General features: G+C 42.1%; 1 protein-coding gene across 1 annotated transcript in view; it reads right to left on the bottom strand.

Moving 5' to 3' along the window:
* The window catches only part of cnot1 (CCR4-NOT transcription complex, subunit 1), a 33,353-nt gene that overhangs the window by 3,291 nt on the left and 15,488 nt on the right, over nucleotides 1–14,574 (bottom strand). Inside the window, 37 exon segments of the mRNA NM_001079951.2 lie at nucleotides 157–320; nucleotides 411–656; nucleotides 765–996; nucleotides 1,084–1,253; nucleotides 1,329–1,437; nucleotides 1,525–1,667; nucleotides 1,872–2,066; nucleotides 2,150–2,269; nucleotides 2,355–2,459; nucleotides 2,551–2,691; nucleotides 2,770–3,066; nucleotides 3,156–3,304; nucleotides 3,382–3,559; nucleotides 3,648–3,725; nucleotides 3,801–3,911; nucleotides 3,997–4,113; nucleotides 4,545–4,724; nucleotides 4,820–4,960; nucleotides 5,039–5,269; nucleotides 5,363–5,441; nucleotides 5,531–5,817; nucleotides 5,929–6,053; nucleotides 6,400–6,522; nucleotides 6,621–6,822; nucleotides 6,915–7,065; nucleotides 9,513–9,664; nucleotides 9,747–9,869; nucleotides 9,978–10,097; nucleotides 10,174–10,414; nucleotides 10,507–10,634; nucleotides 10,758–10,928; nucleotides 11,174–11,284; nucleotides 11,571–11,697; nucleotides 11,821–11,989; nucleotides 12,080–12,283; nucleotides 12,379–12,433; nucleotides 12,517–12,585. Coding sequence (NP_001073420.1) covers nucleotides 157–320; nucleotides 411–656; nucleotides 765–996; nucleotides 1,084–1,253; nucleotides 1,329–1,437; nucleotides 1,525–1,667; nucleotides 1,872–2,066; nucleotides 2,150–2,269; nucleotides 2,355–2,459; nucleotides 2,551–2,691; nucleotides 2,770–3,066; nucleotides 3,156–3,304; nucleotides 3,382–3,559; nucleotides 3,648–3,725; nucleotides 3,801–3,911; nucleotides 3,997–4,113; nucleotides 4,545–4,724; nucleotides 4,820–4,960; nucleotides 5,039–5,269; nucleotides 5,363–5,441; nucleotides 5,531–5,817; nucleotides 5,929–6,053; nucleotides 6,400–6,522; nucleotides 6,621–6,822; nucleotides 6,915–7,065; nucleotides 9,513–9,664; nucleotides 9,747–9,869; nucleotides 9,978–10,097; nucleotides 10,174–10,414; nucleotides 10,507–10,634; nucleotides 10,758–10,928; nucleotides 11,174–11,284; nucleotides 11,571–11,697; nucleotides 11,821–11,989; nucleotides 12,080–12,283; nucleotides 12,379–12,433; nucleotides 12,517–12,585 — 5,744 coding nt within the window.

Raw genomic sequence — 14,574 nt, 5'->3', positions numbered from 1 at the left:
AAAGAGACAAATGTCCATCATCTATACTGTAGCGATATATGAAGCAAAAGCTTTGCTGAAGTCACTTTCAAAACTTTGTTGGTAAACATCCTACATTTTCACTGGTAAACAATGGTACATATGATTAAACCTAAAGACTAAAGTCATGTTACTAACCAGAAGGCAGTGAGAGTCTGGAAGTTGATGGTCTCCAGCACATGCTCTGGTGCGTTTAGCTCCAGTAAGAGCATGATGAAGATTCTGTGGTATGGAAGCTGCTGGAACTCTGTCTGCCTCACATCATGATCCTGGATTAACACACCCACCACAATGCCCAAAACCTACAGCAGGACAGGAGGCACAGCGTTAACTAAAACGTCCCCTGAAACAACTCAACATTAACCCATCTCAATCCATATAAGCATTCAAACCTTGTTGAGCAGGTTAATTTTAGTGACTGTGTTGGTGGCCTCTCCAGAGTGTTTGACCAGAAGGGCAATAAGCCGAACGAAAGCATCCAAGTTATGGTAGCATTTGGCCCTAATAATGGCAGGACTGGTGGTTGGGTGCTGCTGTTCAGCTTGAGCGCGATAACTGATCTCTACACACATTTCTGTGCATAGCCGGAAAAAGCGAGTGATCAAGTCATCAGTCTTCAGGATACCCTGCTGGTGCATCTACAGGGAAAAAAGCAGATGGAACAGAATAAGGTGTGGTAATTCTAACCTAAAGAGAAACTTACTTGGGACTTCTGCATATTGAGAGCTCCTAAAAAAAATTCTGACCTGGCCAACAAATGCAGAGAAGGCCTTGGTGCTGTCCCTTCCTGCTGCTGCTGAGTGGTACAGATTGACCCATTCTCTCAGCAGGTACTCTGCCTTTTCTCTAAGGCCTGGTGGGTCATCGTACTCCGATGCTTGAGAAATTCCAGAGTGCATCATGAAATTTGGTCCACCATGGTGACGATCAATCATGGCCTCATAGTTGGAGCGGACAACATCCATAAGCTGTGGCAAACTATGGATTACACAAAAGTAATACATGTTAGTTTTTTCAGCAGGAATGACATTCAGTTGTATGACCAGCAGGATAAGTGGGTCTTACCCTTCAGGAGCGTTGGCTCTGGAGTGGGCGCTGGTCCTCATAAGTGTCTCGATAGTGTGGAAAAGATCTGCTTCAGTGATGTGGCTCACGCTGCGCTCATCAACCAGCAAGAGTTTCACCAGCTGCATGGCAAATGCCACTGCCATGTAGTTGAGGCCATTCTCCATGGACTACAAAAAAAAGGAGTGTAAGAATTTGCTTGTTTATAATGATCCCTTTTGAAGTCCTTGAGACGCTATCCTCACCTGAGCTAGGTGCAAATCATACTGCTGCATGTTGACCAGGTGGTTTCTGATGAGGAGCTCCACAGCCTCAACATTGTACTTGTATTCATCTCTACACTCAATCAGGCATCTGCAGGGTGTGTAGAACAAAAGGTTAGGGTCTTTGTGGCACATGTATGCTTGAGATACAAGTGTGTATCACAGTGGTAGTACTGGCCTGGTGATTTGCTTGTTGCACCACTGTGGACCGTAGGCACGGCCATCCTGTAAGGCTTTCAGCACCAACAGATGGCACTCCCTGTAGCTTAGTAACAATTCAGGATCAGCACCACTGGTGGCATCAAGAAGACCCTCCACAGCCTAAGAATGAGAGGTTTCTTAGATCTAAGCTGAGACAGTCCTTACGCATTTTGCTTACATAACATATCAACCAAAAGGTTTTTAAGTGATCCTCATGACCTTAGGTAATCTTTTCGATTAGGTTTCATTTAAATTGAAGCTAAACTCTGCAGAACAGTAGCTCTCAAGAAGCAGAAATATACAATGTGCTATAGATTATCTAACCTTCTGCAAAAGTCCCAGGGCAGCAATGCCATCACGGGAGTTCCTTGCCATGACAACTGCCTCCAGCAGGCTACGTATGGCCTGGGTCTGTGGGTTCATGGCCAGTGCAGGTGGAATTGCATGCAGGTGCTGTTCCAGGTCAGAAATGCACTTCTCATAGATGTGAGCCACATCATCAGTGGGCCATGCCTGTTGCTGCAATGCATCAAAAGAACCTGTGAGTTGCTTCCATTATGTGATTCCCTAACAAGATCTCTTCTAGAATAAGGGGTTTATACCTTCATTGGTTGAGCAAGAAAACCAGTTGGTTGAGACAGGTCATTACTTGGTAGGAAGCCTGGAACGTTGCGGGCAAACTCCTCATAAACAGCCAGCTGTTTAGGATCCACTCCACCAACCTAGAGGAGCAGCAAAACAGAATCAAATATTGTCATACAGAATAGTATATCAATGACCTTTGAGACATTTGTAAAGATCTTTCACCTTCAGTCTGATCTGCTCAGGCATGCGCTCTGCCTGATAGGTGAGCACCATGGGGTCACAGTAGCGTCTTCCTTCTTGGCGAGCATGCTTCCTCAGCTCAAATTCCTGTGAGGTTGAAAAACTGTGTTTAATCTCTGAGACCTTACCAGAAGATATTGCTTGACTGGAGCTTTTTAAACTGTGACCATGCACTCACAGTTGCCAGTCTCTTATCCATCTCCGGGCCAGCTTTCTCCACTGCTGTTTTCTGGATAAAGCAACATGCAAGCTCACAGTTGTCCTGTGCGATGCGAGCAGCCGCCTCCTCCATCATCTCTCTCTGCTGGGGTGTGGGAGCCTGAAGAGGACATGATCAGTGAGTCTAAGTTTGGGAATGGATATCAATTTGAGAGAACAAAGCTAAATTTTCCAGTACCCTAAGAGCTGCAGCAAAGCTGTTCTTCAGATTGGTGGCAATGCTCATCAGCAGGGGCTCTCTGCAGGTGATCATGGCCATGCCGGCAGTCAGGTTACGCATCATGTGGTGAGCAGCCACACGCATATGAGACTCCTCTGAGTCTAGAGCAAAGTCCTTCCTGACTATCTGCTCACAGGTTGTCATGGCGATCTTGATGGATCGGTCCACCACTGGGTGCACAAGCTCCTGTACGGCACGTTCGATTGCTGGTCTCACGCACTGCTTCAGCTGAGGGTGGGCCTGTAGCAGTGGGATCTATAAACGTTAAGGTAAAAATTGTTAGTGTCTTAATTAACGCTATTTGAAAAGGGGTAATGAATTGGTTGGTAGAGTGAGTAACTAACGTTAACATTGATGTTTATGTGTGGGGCCAGTCCAGCCAATGCATACACATTGATGTCATGATAGCTGAACTGAGGTGTAGGTGGCCCAGTGGCTGTACAGGCCGTGGTGGTGGCCGGAGTTGAGGGAGCAGCTGTGAAAGGAACAGAGTCTGCTTCTGGTTAAACCAGAACTGGAAAATATGGCAAACAGCATGTCATTTACAATGTGTCCAGTTTAGTGTAATACCTGTTGTAACTATAGGCAGCAATTCTTCAGGAGGCTTGGTCTCTTTCTTTGGTGCGGAGAGCTGCTCCTCCAAGGTCTTCAGCTTATCTTTGTCTCTCAGCAGGTTCCCTGGCTTAAGATCAGTGATGTCCATAGACAGATTCTTGCAGAGTACCTCAATCTCAAATTTGAGGTTAAGCTGCAACGACAGAATTGTGGGACTGAGTGAAAACCATTCATCAAAAACCTGTGCACTATACATTTAGCGTCAAAGAGAGGTTACTGACCTTTAGGTCATGCTCCTGGTGGAGTTCAGCCAGTACATTCATGATGCCCATTGTCCAAGGGTTCTGCGGTCTGAAGATCTACAAAACACAGCACCAATTAATTTATGTTCTGATATAAAAAAATATGTCATGATTATCAGAACTCATTATTACCACACTCCGCAGACTTGATTCCAAGACTTTGGCCACAAAAGGGACGACATACAGTAACTCCTGCTGGCCTTTCACATAAGCCTCCAACAAAAGAGATTTCAGCTCCAGGTCCTATATGAGCACAGTACATTAATGCTGGTAAAACAACACATGCTCTACACATTTTACAAAGGTGATGAATAATAAATGAACTCACTGTATACAGGATGGGTTTGTTTTTTGCTAGGGTGATCATTCCAAGCCAGTGACCCAAATTCTTCAGCAGGGATCGATCTGAGAAATTAGCAGCTGCCTTATCCGAGGTAAGGAGGACCTGCGATAACAAAGAGAGACCACATGAAGTTTTTCATTCATTCATTCATTCATTTTCTTTTCGGCTTAGTCCCTTTATTAATCTGGGGTCGCCACAGAGAAATGAACCACCAACTTATCCAGCATATGTTTTACGCAGCGGATGCCCTTCCAGCCGCAACCCATCCATGGGAAACATCTATACACACTCATACATTATGGTCAATTTTAGCATAAACAATTCAACCTGTACCACATGTCTTTGGACTGTGGGGGAAACTTGAGCACCCGAAGGAAACCCACGCGAACATGAGGAGAACATGCAAACTCCACACAGAAACGCCAACTGACCCAGGCAAACGTGCTACCGACTGCACCACCGCGTCGTCCCTCACATCAAGATTTTATAACTCATTTATGGCTATAAATTGATTAATTTCTAAAATGCCTCACCTTGATGTTTCTGTAAGTCTCATTGAGAACCATCTTGACAAACTCTGGGTTTTTCAGTGTGTCCAAGAAGTTAGAATACAGGCTGTGGAAATTGGGCTCAATGCTGACACGCTTCATTACCAGGTACTGAGAAACCCAGGGCATGAATTCTTCTTTCACAGTCTCTTTTAGCTCCTCCACCTTTAAACACAAAGACATGGTTTAGAATGTTTAAAACAAAAAACAAACCAGTTATTAAATTGAATACCAATGATATAATTAGTGAAAATAAACACCTTTTGGGACATGTTTGACTGGGACAAGTTATTGAAAATAAAAGCAATTTTCTCCTGAACATTTTCTGGGGGCTCCACGATCCTTTCGGTCTGATCTGTGGCCACTAACAAGGTGTCAATGTTTGTGGTGTTGATTGAAGGCTGTAGAAGAAATTAAAACATTAAACATCAGTTTATTTTAGACCATTGCTACATTGCAAAAGTAACTTGTTTACGCACTGGCACATCCTTCTTGGGTCCAACAGCTGTAGGTCTTGTGATGGTTGTGGTTTTGGCAGCGGTGGTGGTCGTGGTGGCTGTTGTCACTAAGGTGCTGGCTTGGCCAGGTTGGGGGGCTTTAGGGGGCTGAGACTGAGCTTGCGCTTGGGCTAGAGCCAGGCTGCCTGGGGTGGTAATGGAGCCTTGCATCTTCACAGGAGGGTCTCTTGACTGTTGGCCATACTCTATATACTGCGCACAAAAAGGGACAACAGGAACTCATCAGCTGAAAAAGTTTAAATACCACAGTGCAAAATAGGAAAATAAAATGAAAAACTAGGTTACCTCTTGTAAATGGTGTGGAAACTGTAGGAAATGGGCTATTGATGCCAAGTGCTGACAGTACTGGGGATAGTCCTTCAGTCTGAGGAAGAAAGTGCCTCAGATTTAATATAAATCAAAAGCACAATTTAAATAAAAGCTGCTCTATTTTTGCTGAACCAAAATAAGTACCTATTTTTAAATCTATCTAGTGCAGCGATCCCAAAGTAATACATCTTTGATCCGAAAGGTTTGCGTAAGGCTTCCAGCACGTATCTTAAGGCCAAGCCCAGCGCCATGTATGTGACCAGGCCCTTCTCAATGATTCCCCCAAAGAGGCAGGCGGTGATGTGCAGCTCTTTGTCTGGATACTGAGGAAAGAATCGGTACTCCTCAAACAGATTCCTCAGCATGCAGTTAAAAACTTCTCGTTCCCGCTTGATGTTTGAGTCCTTAAATCTTTGCAGCATCTCCAGCACCTGCATTGAAACAATAGCAATGAACTTAAAAAGCCTGACCTATAAAAAAAAAAAAGCTTGAAAATTCAGAGTGAACTTTTCCATTTATTAAGCTCCAATTAGCACACTCACCTCGTCCACAGACATTGTGGGATGTGGCGGATGGTTGTAGATGCGCTGGAAGTAGCTGTTAGCTTCATCGTCAATCTCCTTACTAAAGTGCTGGTTTGCCTCGGGCCACACCTGAGAGAGGTCAGCTGTAACAGAGGAGGGAAAACCGGTTACCACACCTCCATCTATTTATAAACTGATTTTAAATGCATAAAGTGCAAATTCAGAAAAGAAGCTCCTGGCTAATAGCCTGTTTTCCTTCATAATTTAGTATCCAAACTAGTTGCCAAGAACATCATGCAGTAATGCAGACTGACCTGTATTTCCTCTTGGATTTCTTAGAATTTACTTTTTTTTTGGTGCAGAGATGAAAATTAGAATAAACAGACTCTGAAATGTCATAAGGACTGTGAGCTACTTTCAAAAGGAAACACAGCTTGAGGCACATAGACCTCTCTCAGCTACACCACCACTAGCACGCCTTAATCTTACTCTGCTGGAAGGTTGGGGGGTTTAGCCCCGGTGTGCTCATCTTCCTGGCGCTGAAGACATCACTGCTGACAGTGGGCATGCCCAAACCTGAGCCAATCCCAGACAAGCTTGTGCTCAGAGGACCTAAGGAAGCAATTCAAGTAATGTGTTCAATTCCAATAACACACAGCCTCATTATGATTGGAATCAGAGTTCATTAATACACAGCGCTCTTATGGTACCTTGGAGCTGTGAAGAGAGGGGGTTGATTCCAGGGAAAGCTGTGCTGGGGTTTGGGTTGGGCAGGTTTGAGAAGGCTTTGGCTGGGGACTGGGGGTTACTGAAGGCAGAGCCCTGCAGGCTGGGGAATCCTTGCATGCTCGGGGTGTGAGAGGTGGACGAGACACCTAGACTTAAAGAGCCCATTGCAGAGAGAGGGTCCATCTGGAATACAACAGGACAGATTTGAGAACACCACCATCAGGGAATCTTGACACTGATATCGATATTCAATCAGTTGGTACAGGCATGGTTACCTGCACAGGTGAGATAGCATCTAAACTGCTGGTGCTGGGCGCTCGTCCCTTTGGCAGGACTCCTGGTGGCGGCTGCCGAGCCTTGTTCATCACATTGCTACAGTTGGCCACCATGGTCAAGATTGTCTCTGACAGCTCTTGAGACACACTCCTGCTCAAAATAAAAATAAAAAAGTTCAACCTCAACCCAAGCACTTTTTTAATGTGTACATGCTTAATGCTGTGTTCTGTCAGTTATGATAGTCACCATGTTCAATTATGCAATTTAAACTCAATTCTTGTGTTGCAGGACTCTCTGTGCTCCTTAGGACAACGCGAAGCACCACAGATATTAATTGTTGATTACTATGACACACCACACAATAAATGTTGAACAATAAATGACATATGATTGTTGTGCGCAGTCATCTTTAAAGTAAATAAGTGCTTTTCTGAAATGATGCATCTTCTTACACAGAATACAATAAACATATTTCACAAAAGCATTCTAAGCAGTGACAAGCGTTGCATAATTACATACATCATGAGAAAAATGACAAGAACTCAAAAAAAAAAAAAAAAAAAAAAAAAAAAAAAAAAAAAAAACACGTTGTCATGCTCATGTGTTTGATTGTCTGATTTTGATTGTGTCTGCTTATCTTACAAACGCCATAACGATTTTCCAGACTGGCATTTCCTGGCTTTTTTCCTTTGTAGTGGTAATTCCCAGAAATTTGCAGACAATTTGCGATAAAAAAAATTAAATAAATAATCTAAATAATAACAAGCGGTAGTGATTGAGCCAAAAGCCCCTCTCACATACACACCTTTCCGGAAATTTACCGGAAAGGTGTGTATGTGTGAACAGGCTCTTTTTAAAAATACCGGTAAATTCATTCTGGCTATTTTCCAGAAAGAGAAGTTGTAACATTACAGATAATTTGCCGGAATGCTGCGCTGTGTGAATGCAAAAGGAAGATTACCTGAAAGAGCGCGTGCACGTCTAGAACGTGCTGACGTGAGATGTCTGCTTTAGCCAATCAGAACAGTCAGACGCATTCACGTCCGCGTGGTTTATGAGAATAATAGCCTTTGAATATTTTTCCAGACACATTTAGCTGCTAGAAATTAGTCAGATAACGTTTATAAGTTCATCTTAATGCCAACTGTGTAATTATCGATAAGATGCTTATGATAAGCCGTTGTTTGTTTACCTTCAAGCTTTGCGTGTGCCCATGAAACAGCCCATGAGCGCCAGCACACACCCATATCATGTACATCTCGACATGCGAAAGTGTTTCTCTATATGTTTTCATCGAAGTTGTTCACAATACTGATCCATCCACAGAGTTTGACATGTAGTCAAATGTTTACAAATACAAGCGTAGCCTTTTAGAGCTCATTTCTGGTTAATGATGTCAGAATTTACCGGTATTTGGAATGGATGTGTGAATGCTCTTTTCCGGAAAAATTCCGTAACGTCCTCGTCTGTGTGAACAGCGCTTTTTTGACTTTACCGGTAAAGTAGTTCCGGAAATTTTCCATATATTTACCGGTATCACTGTGTGAAAGCGGCTAAAGGAAGGCTTTATAACTCTTATTTTTATCCACAATCTTACTTTATTTGAGATTTCAGGAACATCTGACATCATGTACCTCACTCAGGACATGTGTTATGGCTTTCCATATCTTAATACGCCTAAAACACGGATTGCCGTGAAACTCGTCAATAGCATAGAAGCATTTTTTCTCATTAACTGCAGTCAAACGAAAACACCAGCCATACATATAAAGCACAAATAATGTCCTTAATTTGATCTTGTCCAGCGGCTGTCATCCTTGAATCCACCATAATCATTGCAAGCTGCTTGCTTTTTATTTGTTCCACTGCACAGTTTGTTAAGGGTTTAGAGGTTTGCTCTAACTTTCTTTTGGAGCCTGAAGCACGCCAAATGTACAAAACGTAGGATGTCTAATCGCATCTTTGCACTGATTTCACATGTAAATCACTCGCACTTCATCTGCTTCTGCTTACTGCACTTGCTGCAAAACATTCTCCTCCCCACTCTCATGTAATGTTTGGATTGTGAGTGTGCAAGTCAGATGTCATTTTTTGAGACACTCAAATACATCACGTGCGCTGCATATGCAACGTCTATAAGTCATGAAAAACAACTAACTGAAAGCTAAAAAAAATATTAATTTGATTATATGGTTTGGAATTGGATGTTTTATGAGATGTATGTTATTTGCAATAACTTTGTGTTCAAATTAAAAATTTAGCAGGATCATGAAAATTTGTTGATTTAGCGATCGTTGAAAACAAGGCGGTCTGATATCTAGCTGTTCTTTCAGATTTGCGAAAGCACCCTCTGGCCTTTGGAGGAAATTTACTGTTGATCACATCACCGCATTTTTCTCAAATGACAAATTGCTGCTTTTGCTAATTAACAACTTTGATATTATTGATTTATTGTTCAGCCCTACACCCAACATGACAAAAAAAAAAAAAAATAAAAATCAATCCCTGCATACTGATGGCCACTTATTTAGGAACCACCAAGAAAAATAAACAAAACCAAAATCAGACTGGTAGTCTGAACCTGGCTGTATACATACCCAGCACAAGACTGCAAACATGCAAGCATGGTAGCCAGTGTTTCAGGAGGAAGTTGAGCACTTTTCGGCTGGTCTTTCTCAGGGGCCAAACCACCCATAATAGAGGGGCAGCGTCTCTTCAGAAATGTGACACATGCTTGGATGAATGGCTCCTAATGGACAAGAATAGAACATGTCATTTCTTGTATTGCTTTAGTTCAATTACAAACAATACGTCCATGAATGCTCACTTACCCCATGCTCCCGTATTTTGTCAGTGAGCCATTTGTCAAGTTTGAGGTATTCACGGCGAGAGGCAAGTGCAGCTAGGTCAATAACAAAGGCAAATGGAGTACCATTCAGCAGCATCGATAGAGACTGCAACACAAACACAATAGCATTCAAAATGTTGGCATACCAGTTAACCAAGACCGTAATATGTACTACTCAAATAACCACAGGTGCAGGAGTTAATGTGATTGGTACCTTCAAGTCCTGAGCCACATCCAGGATGCGAGATAGCTTGGCCTGGTCATATTGCTCCCCTCTCATGTACCACTCGGCCATAGAGTGCATGATCAGCTGGCGAATGGATGGGGACTGGCCCTAGAAACGTGACCCAGGCACATATCAGTACACAGTGATGCAATAACAACTTCCCGCCAATGTCAAATTCACCCACCTGTCCATGCCAAGCATAGTGCAAGATGATAGCAGAGTTAGGGTGGTTGCCCAGGAAGATGGGCATGAGGGTGGAGATGAGCTCATGACGTAGGGTGTGCCAGGAGGTACTGATCTGCAGGAGCGCCAACACCAGCATGTCCGGGCAGTGTTTGATGGGGAAGCTAAAAAGCTGCTTCACCTGTTCATAATGCCCAACTTCAGAGAGGCGCAAGAGGCTCTCTACAAGGTCCAAGCTCTTCCTGTTGACCAAAATGGAAGGAGGTATAAAAACCATTCATGACTGAGCATTTTTGTAAAGATTAGATGTAACATTAATTGGTTTGAGACTTACCATGTGGCTATCTCCCTGTTGTCATCCTCAGGTGGAGCCTTCAAGATGTCAATAGCAACAGTATGGCAAGGGTAGTCAGCAAAGCAGAACACTTCAGGACTCAATAGAGAGTGCTGAATGAACGACAACTGAAAATAAAACACAAAACTAATTACAGCCAAATGTAAATAAGCTACTTCATTTTCACTGCAAAGTTAAAAAATTCATACAATTGATTTGATTATTTTAAAACTGAGTGGTGCATTATTTACCTGTCCTTCTGCATGCTTCCATGGTCTGTAAATGAGATCCACCGGGAACACTTCCATTCCCAGACCCCTCTGGATCCCATAAACAACTATCTGAAGCCCCTTACTGTCCCGGATCAGGAAGCCTGGGTGATCCAGCTCATAGGTCACCTCTTTGAAATTCAGATTAGGGTTCTAAAGGGAATAAGTAGCGTCAGACATAGCTAAAATGAAAAAGTCCTGAAATATGTTTGTTCATCATCAGCTTTGTTTGCGCGACCAGGTCAATCCACAATTTAAAATTCCTTTTGAAAGGAATTAGCAAAACGATCACTGCTGCTTTGCATACCTCGCATTTCTAAACTAACTAAACTGAGAAAATGTTTTAGCTTCAGAAACAAACTAAACATGAAAGCTCCTCAAAATAACCAGAAACTTACCACTTCTTTGACCACATCAATTAGAACTTCAACATTCCAGGCCTGAGAGCTGTCACTTTTGTCCTTCCCGTCACTCCAGATCCCACCACCGCCCACTGGATTGGTGATGGTCTACAAATAAACAGAAAAAAAGTCATTCAAACCAAATCACACTTTAAACAGTGCTGATTTGTTCCTTAAGTTTCTTTTACATATTTATTATATATTATTAAATTATATAAAGTAGTTTACAAATAGCTTAGTATACATTTTTTAATACAATGATCAAAGTAGTTATTCCCTTTAGTTCCATTTAATGTCTAAAATTGATTTTAGGCTTCATTTAAATTAATTTCACAATGAAAAGTACTATTTTAGTAGTCATCATAGCTGCCAATAACAGCTAAAGAGAACATACCTGAAGGCTGATGCCGTCAGACAGCCCTGAGTGAGTGCGGGCCATCATGCCCAGCACTCTGGCCACCTGACTGGCTGTCACCTCTCGCACCCCATACTGCAGGATTATGTTCCTGCACTCTTCAAGACTGGAGAAACAAGTATAAATCAATCAGTCAACACTCTGGTTGTAATTCAGATAAAAACACTGCAATCCATATACACGGACTACATTAACAACAAACTTTGAGTTCATTTTAAAGTGTTAATACCTTGCACAAAAGCCATAGCCAACTTCTTGCATGAAGTCAGCAAGAGAACTCTCCATCATGGTCTTATTTAAATCTCCAGAGTCTGGCAGGATCCTGTCCATGAGAATGTCCCGTTTGTCAGGATACAGCAGTGGTGCAAGCACCACAGGACAGCGCTCCTGCGGGAAATCTGGGACACAAATAAAAACAAGAATGAGAAACAATTCCAATCCAAATATAGCATGCAGGAAGCAATCATCTGGTGGAGTTTTCCACTAACCTCTGCACAGTGTTTTGAGGAACGCGTCAATCTGCTCTTGTCCGACTCCGCTCGAGCCCTTTTGACCGAACAGAAGATGGGAGAGGAGCAGATGCAGAACCTCTATGGCAATGTCCTGGAAGCCACCTTCCTGATTCCCTCCGAGGTCGGCGTCCACGTACGAGCGGAGGAGGTCAGGGAGCTTCTGCTTCACAAACTGAGCAGCTGTAAAAGAAACAAGCCAGGGTTTGCGGTGTTGAAAACTTTTTGCAGAAGTGAAACTAACACACAAAATGAAAAGTCAGGAAGTGAACACTTACCAAACCCTCGAAGGTCTGCGTTGCTGGAGTTGCTCAGAGCAAGGCCCAAAATCACCTGGTGAAAGCCAGAAAGTCAAAAACTGATAATCTTGCACTGATTTAATAGAAATGTTGATTATACTGCAAAATTGAGCCTACCTCCTGAACCTTGCTTAGCTTGAGAACTTTACTCAGCTGAGTAAATAAATGAGGTGACGGTTTCAAACTCTACAAACAAGCAGATATTTGCAACCAATGAACAAAGCATTACAGGCACAAAAATGGCAACTTGAACATAAGTATCTATATTTAAGAATTTTCACGTATTAGTCACTTTTTGCATTAAATAACATTTTAATAAACAAAGTTAAGAACTGAAGGTTCTTGCACACTGAATGCAAAATTTTTGCATATTATCTTTAACAAATATACTTGCAGAGGCTGGATTGAAACGCACCTTTTCTCCACAGCCCATACAATAATGTTACTTTTAAGAATTATTTTATTTATCAAAATTCATCATATTTGTATATATTTGCACAGATTTTACCCTACTGCCCACATGGGAAAATTAGATAATGTAAATCGAGACAGAACTGCACTTTATCTTTCTGGGCTTTTTTAATAAAACAGTTAAACATAGGAATGCCTCTAATTAAATTGTCCTTCTGCCCCAAAAGTAATACCATTCTTTGTTTTAAACTGTAATGGCCCTCAGCAACAGAATGATTTCTTATTCTTATTTAAAAGACAATTAAAACAACAAAAATGTTTAGCATTTAACACCTTTTACATGACACTGTTTCCTTTCAGAGTGTTCAAGTAAAAAAAAAAATGAAATAAAGAATAAGAAATCCAATAATTCACTCCTACTATCCATGTGCACCACTGACAGGTCAAATCTGCTCCCTCTCTAGTCTTTGTGCTGCTGAGAGATTGAAAGTTTGCGTATAAAGTAATGTAGACACGCAGCTAAAGAAAGCAGAATCCGGGACATGTTCAGCTATTTGGAAACTTGGCTGAATGCAATTTTTTAAGTCCCAAATAGAGGACATGTCTGAGAAAAAGAGGATGTATTGTCACCCTAAATAATGAGCATGATCAGTCTGTTTATTAAAAAGGTTTTTTTTCCACGTGTCCTCGCGCTCTTCTCAAAGCTAAAGTCAGAGCAGGTATCCAGCGCATCTCTGTGGGTCTGCAGCAGCAGAGCCCGCAAGTCTGTGGCGGAGACTTTTCTCACGCATACAGAACTGGGCCGCTGAGGTAAAGTCATGTGTGGGAAGTGCTGGTGTTGAATTAGGTATTACACTGGATGAACCACAATGTGCCATGACTGAATTGAGGCTTGCACGATGTGTGCTACGTTGCCATTCGGTGCCTTATGTTGCTTAGCAGCGTGACTTTATGCAAAACAATGTAAAGATCGCTTGACGTGAAGTAAATAAACCAGTAACATTAGAAATGTGCTGTTGTTGCTAGCGTCAGTGTGTGCTACCGTCACAATAGATTTCTATCGTAATACACCATAACTTAATGTAAAGAGCATGTGAAATCTTAAGAGACTTTGCTAGCAAGCAGTGTTGTGATCACGTGGGCTTTGCACGCTGGCTCTGGACTCTGCTGGATAGAATAGCTGTAACGGAGTTTAGAGAGTATCGGACTGCTTATATCAAAGATTTTTAACGCGGTCCGATATAGTTTTTTGGACAGATATCGGACGAATTTCTGATATCAATATTGGATCGGGACATCCCTAATATATATTTTCCTCCTAATATTAACAACGGCGTGCTTAATTCAGGAGGCCAGGGTGCGACCAGCCATGCTCCTCCGCCTGGGTTATTTCACATAATTTGCGACAAACAAGGGAAGGTAATGTGACGCTCTCCACATGTAGCGAACCCAGAGAGCAAAACAGACAACAAAATGGGAAAATGAAAGTTTGCATACTCCTGGTTGGAAAAAGATGAGTTTAAACAATGGCTGAAGCTGCAGAAAACAACTACGTAACTTATTCTTTCAAGCTTTGTTTCTTCCAAGCTTATCCGAGTTCTGTTTTATGGTTATACTCCATTGATTTAACTACAACTGTTAACAGCTGTTTATAAAGTTAAAGGTTTGATACTGATTAAAACTTGAAGTGGTGATAAGGTCTTAAAATATTATGAGAAAGTCTTTTAAAAAGTCTAAAAAAGGTATTGAAATTATCTTTAGGAC

This window comes from Danio rerio, chromosome 25 (genome assembly GCF_052040795.2).
Source record: "Danio rerio strain M-AB ecotype USA chromosome 25, GRCz13ab, whole genome shotgun sequence".
Classification (NCBI taxonomy): Eukaryota; Metazoa; Chordata; class Actinopteri; order Cypriniformes; family Danionidae; genus Danio; species Danio rerio.
This window is presented reverse-complemented; position numbering and strand designations above follow the sequence as displayed.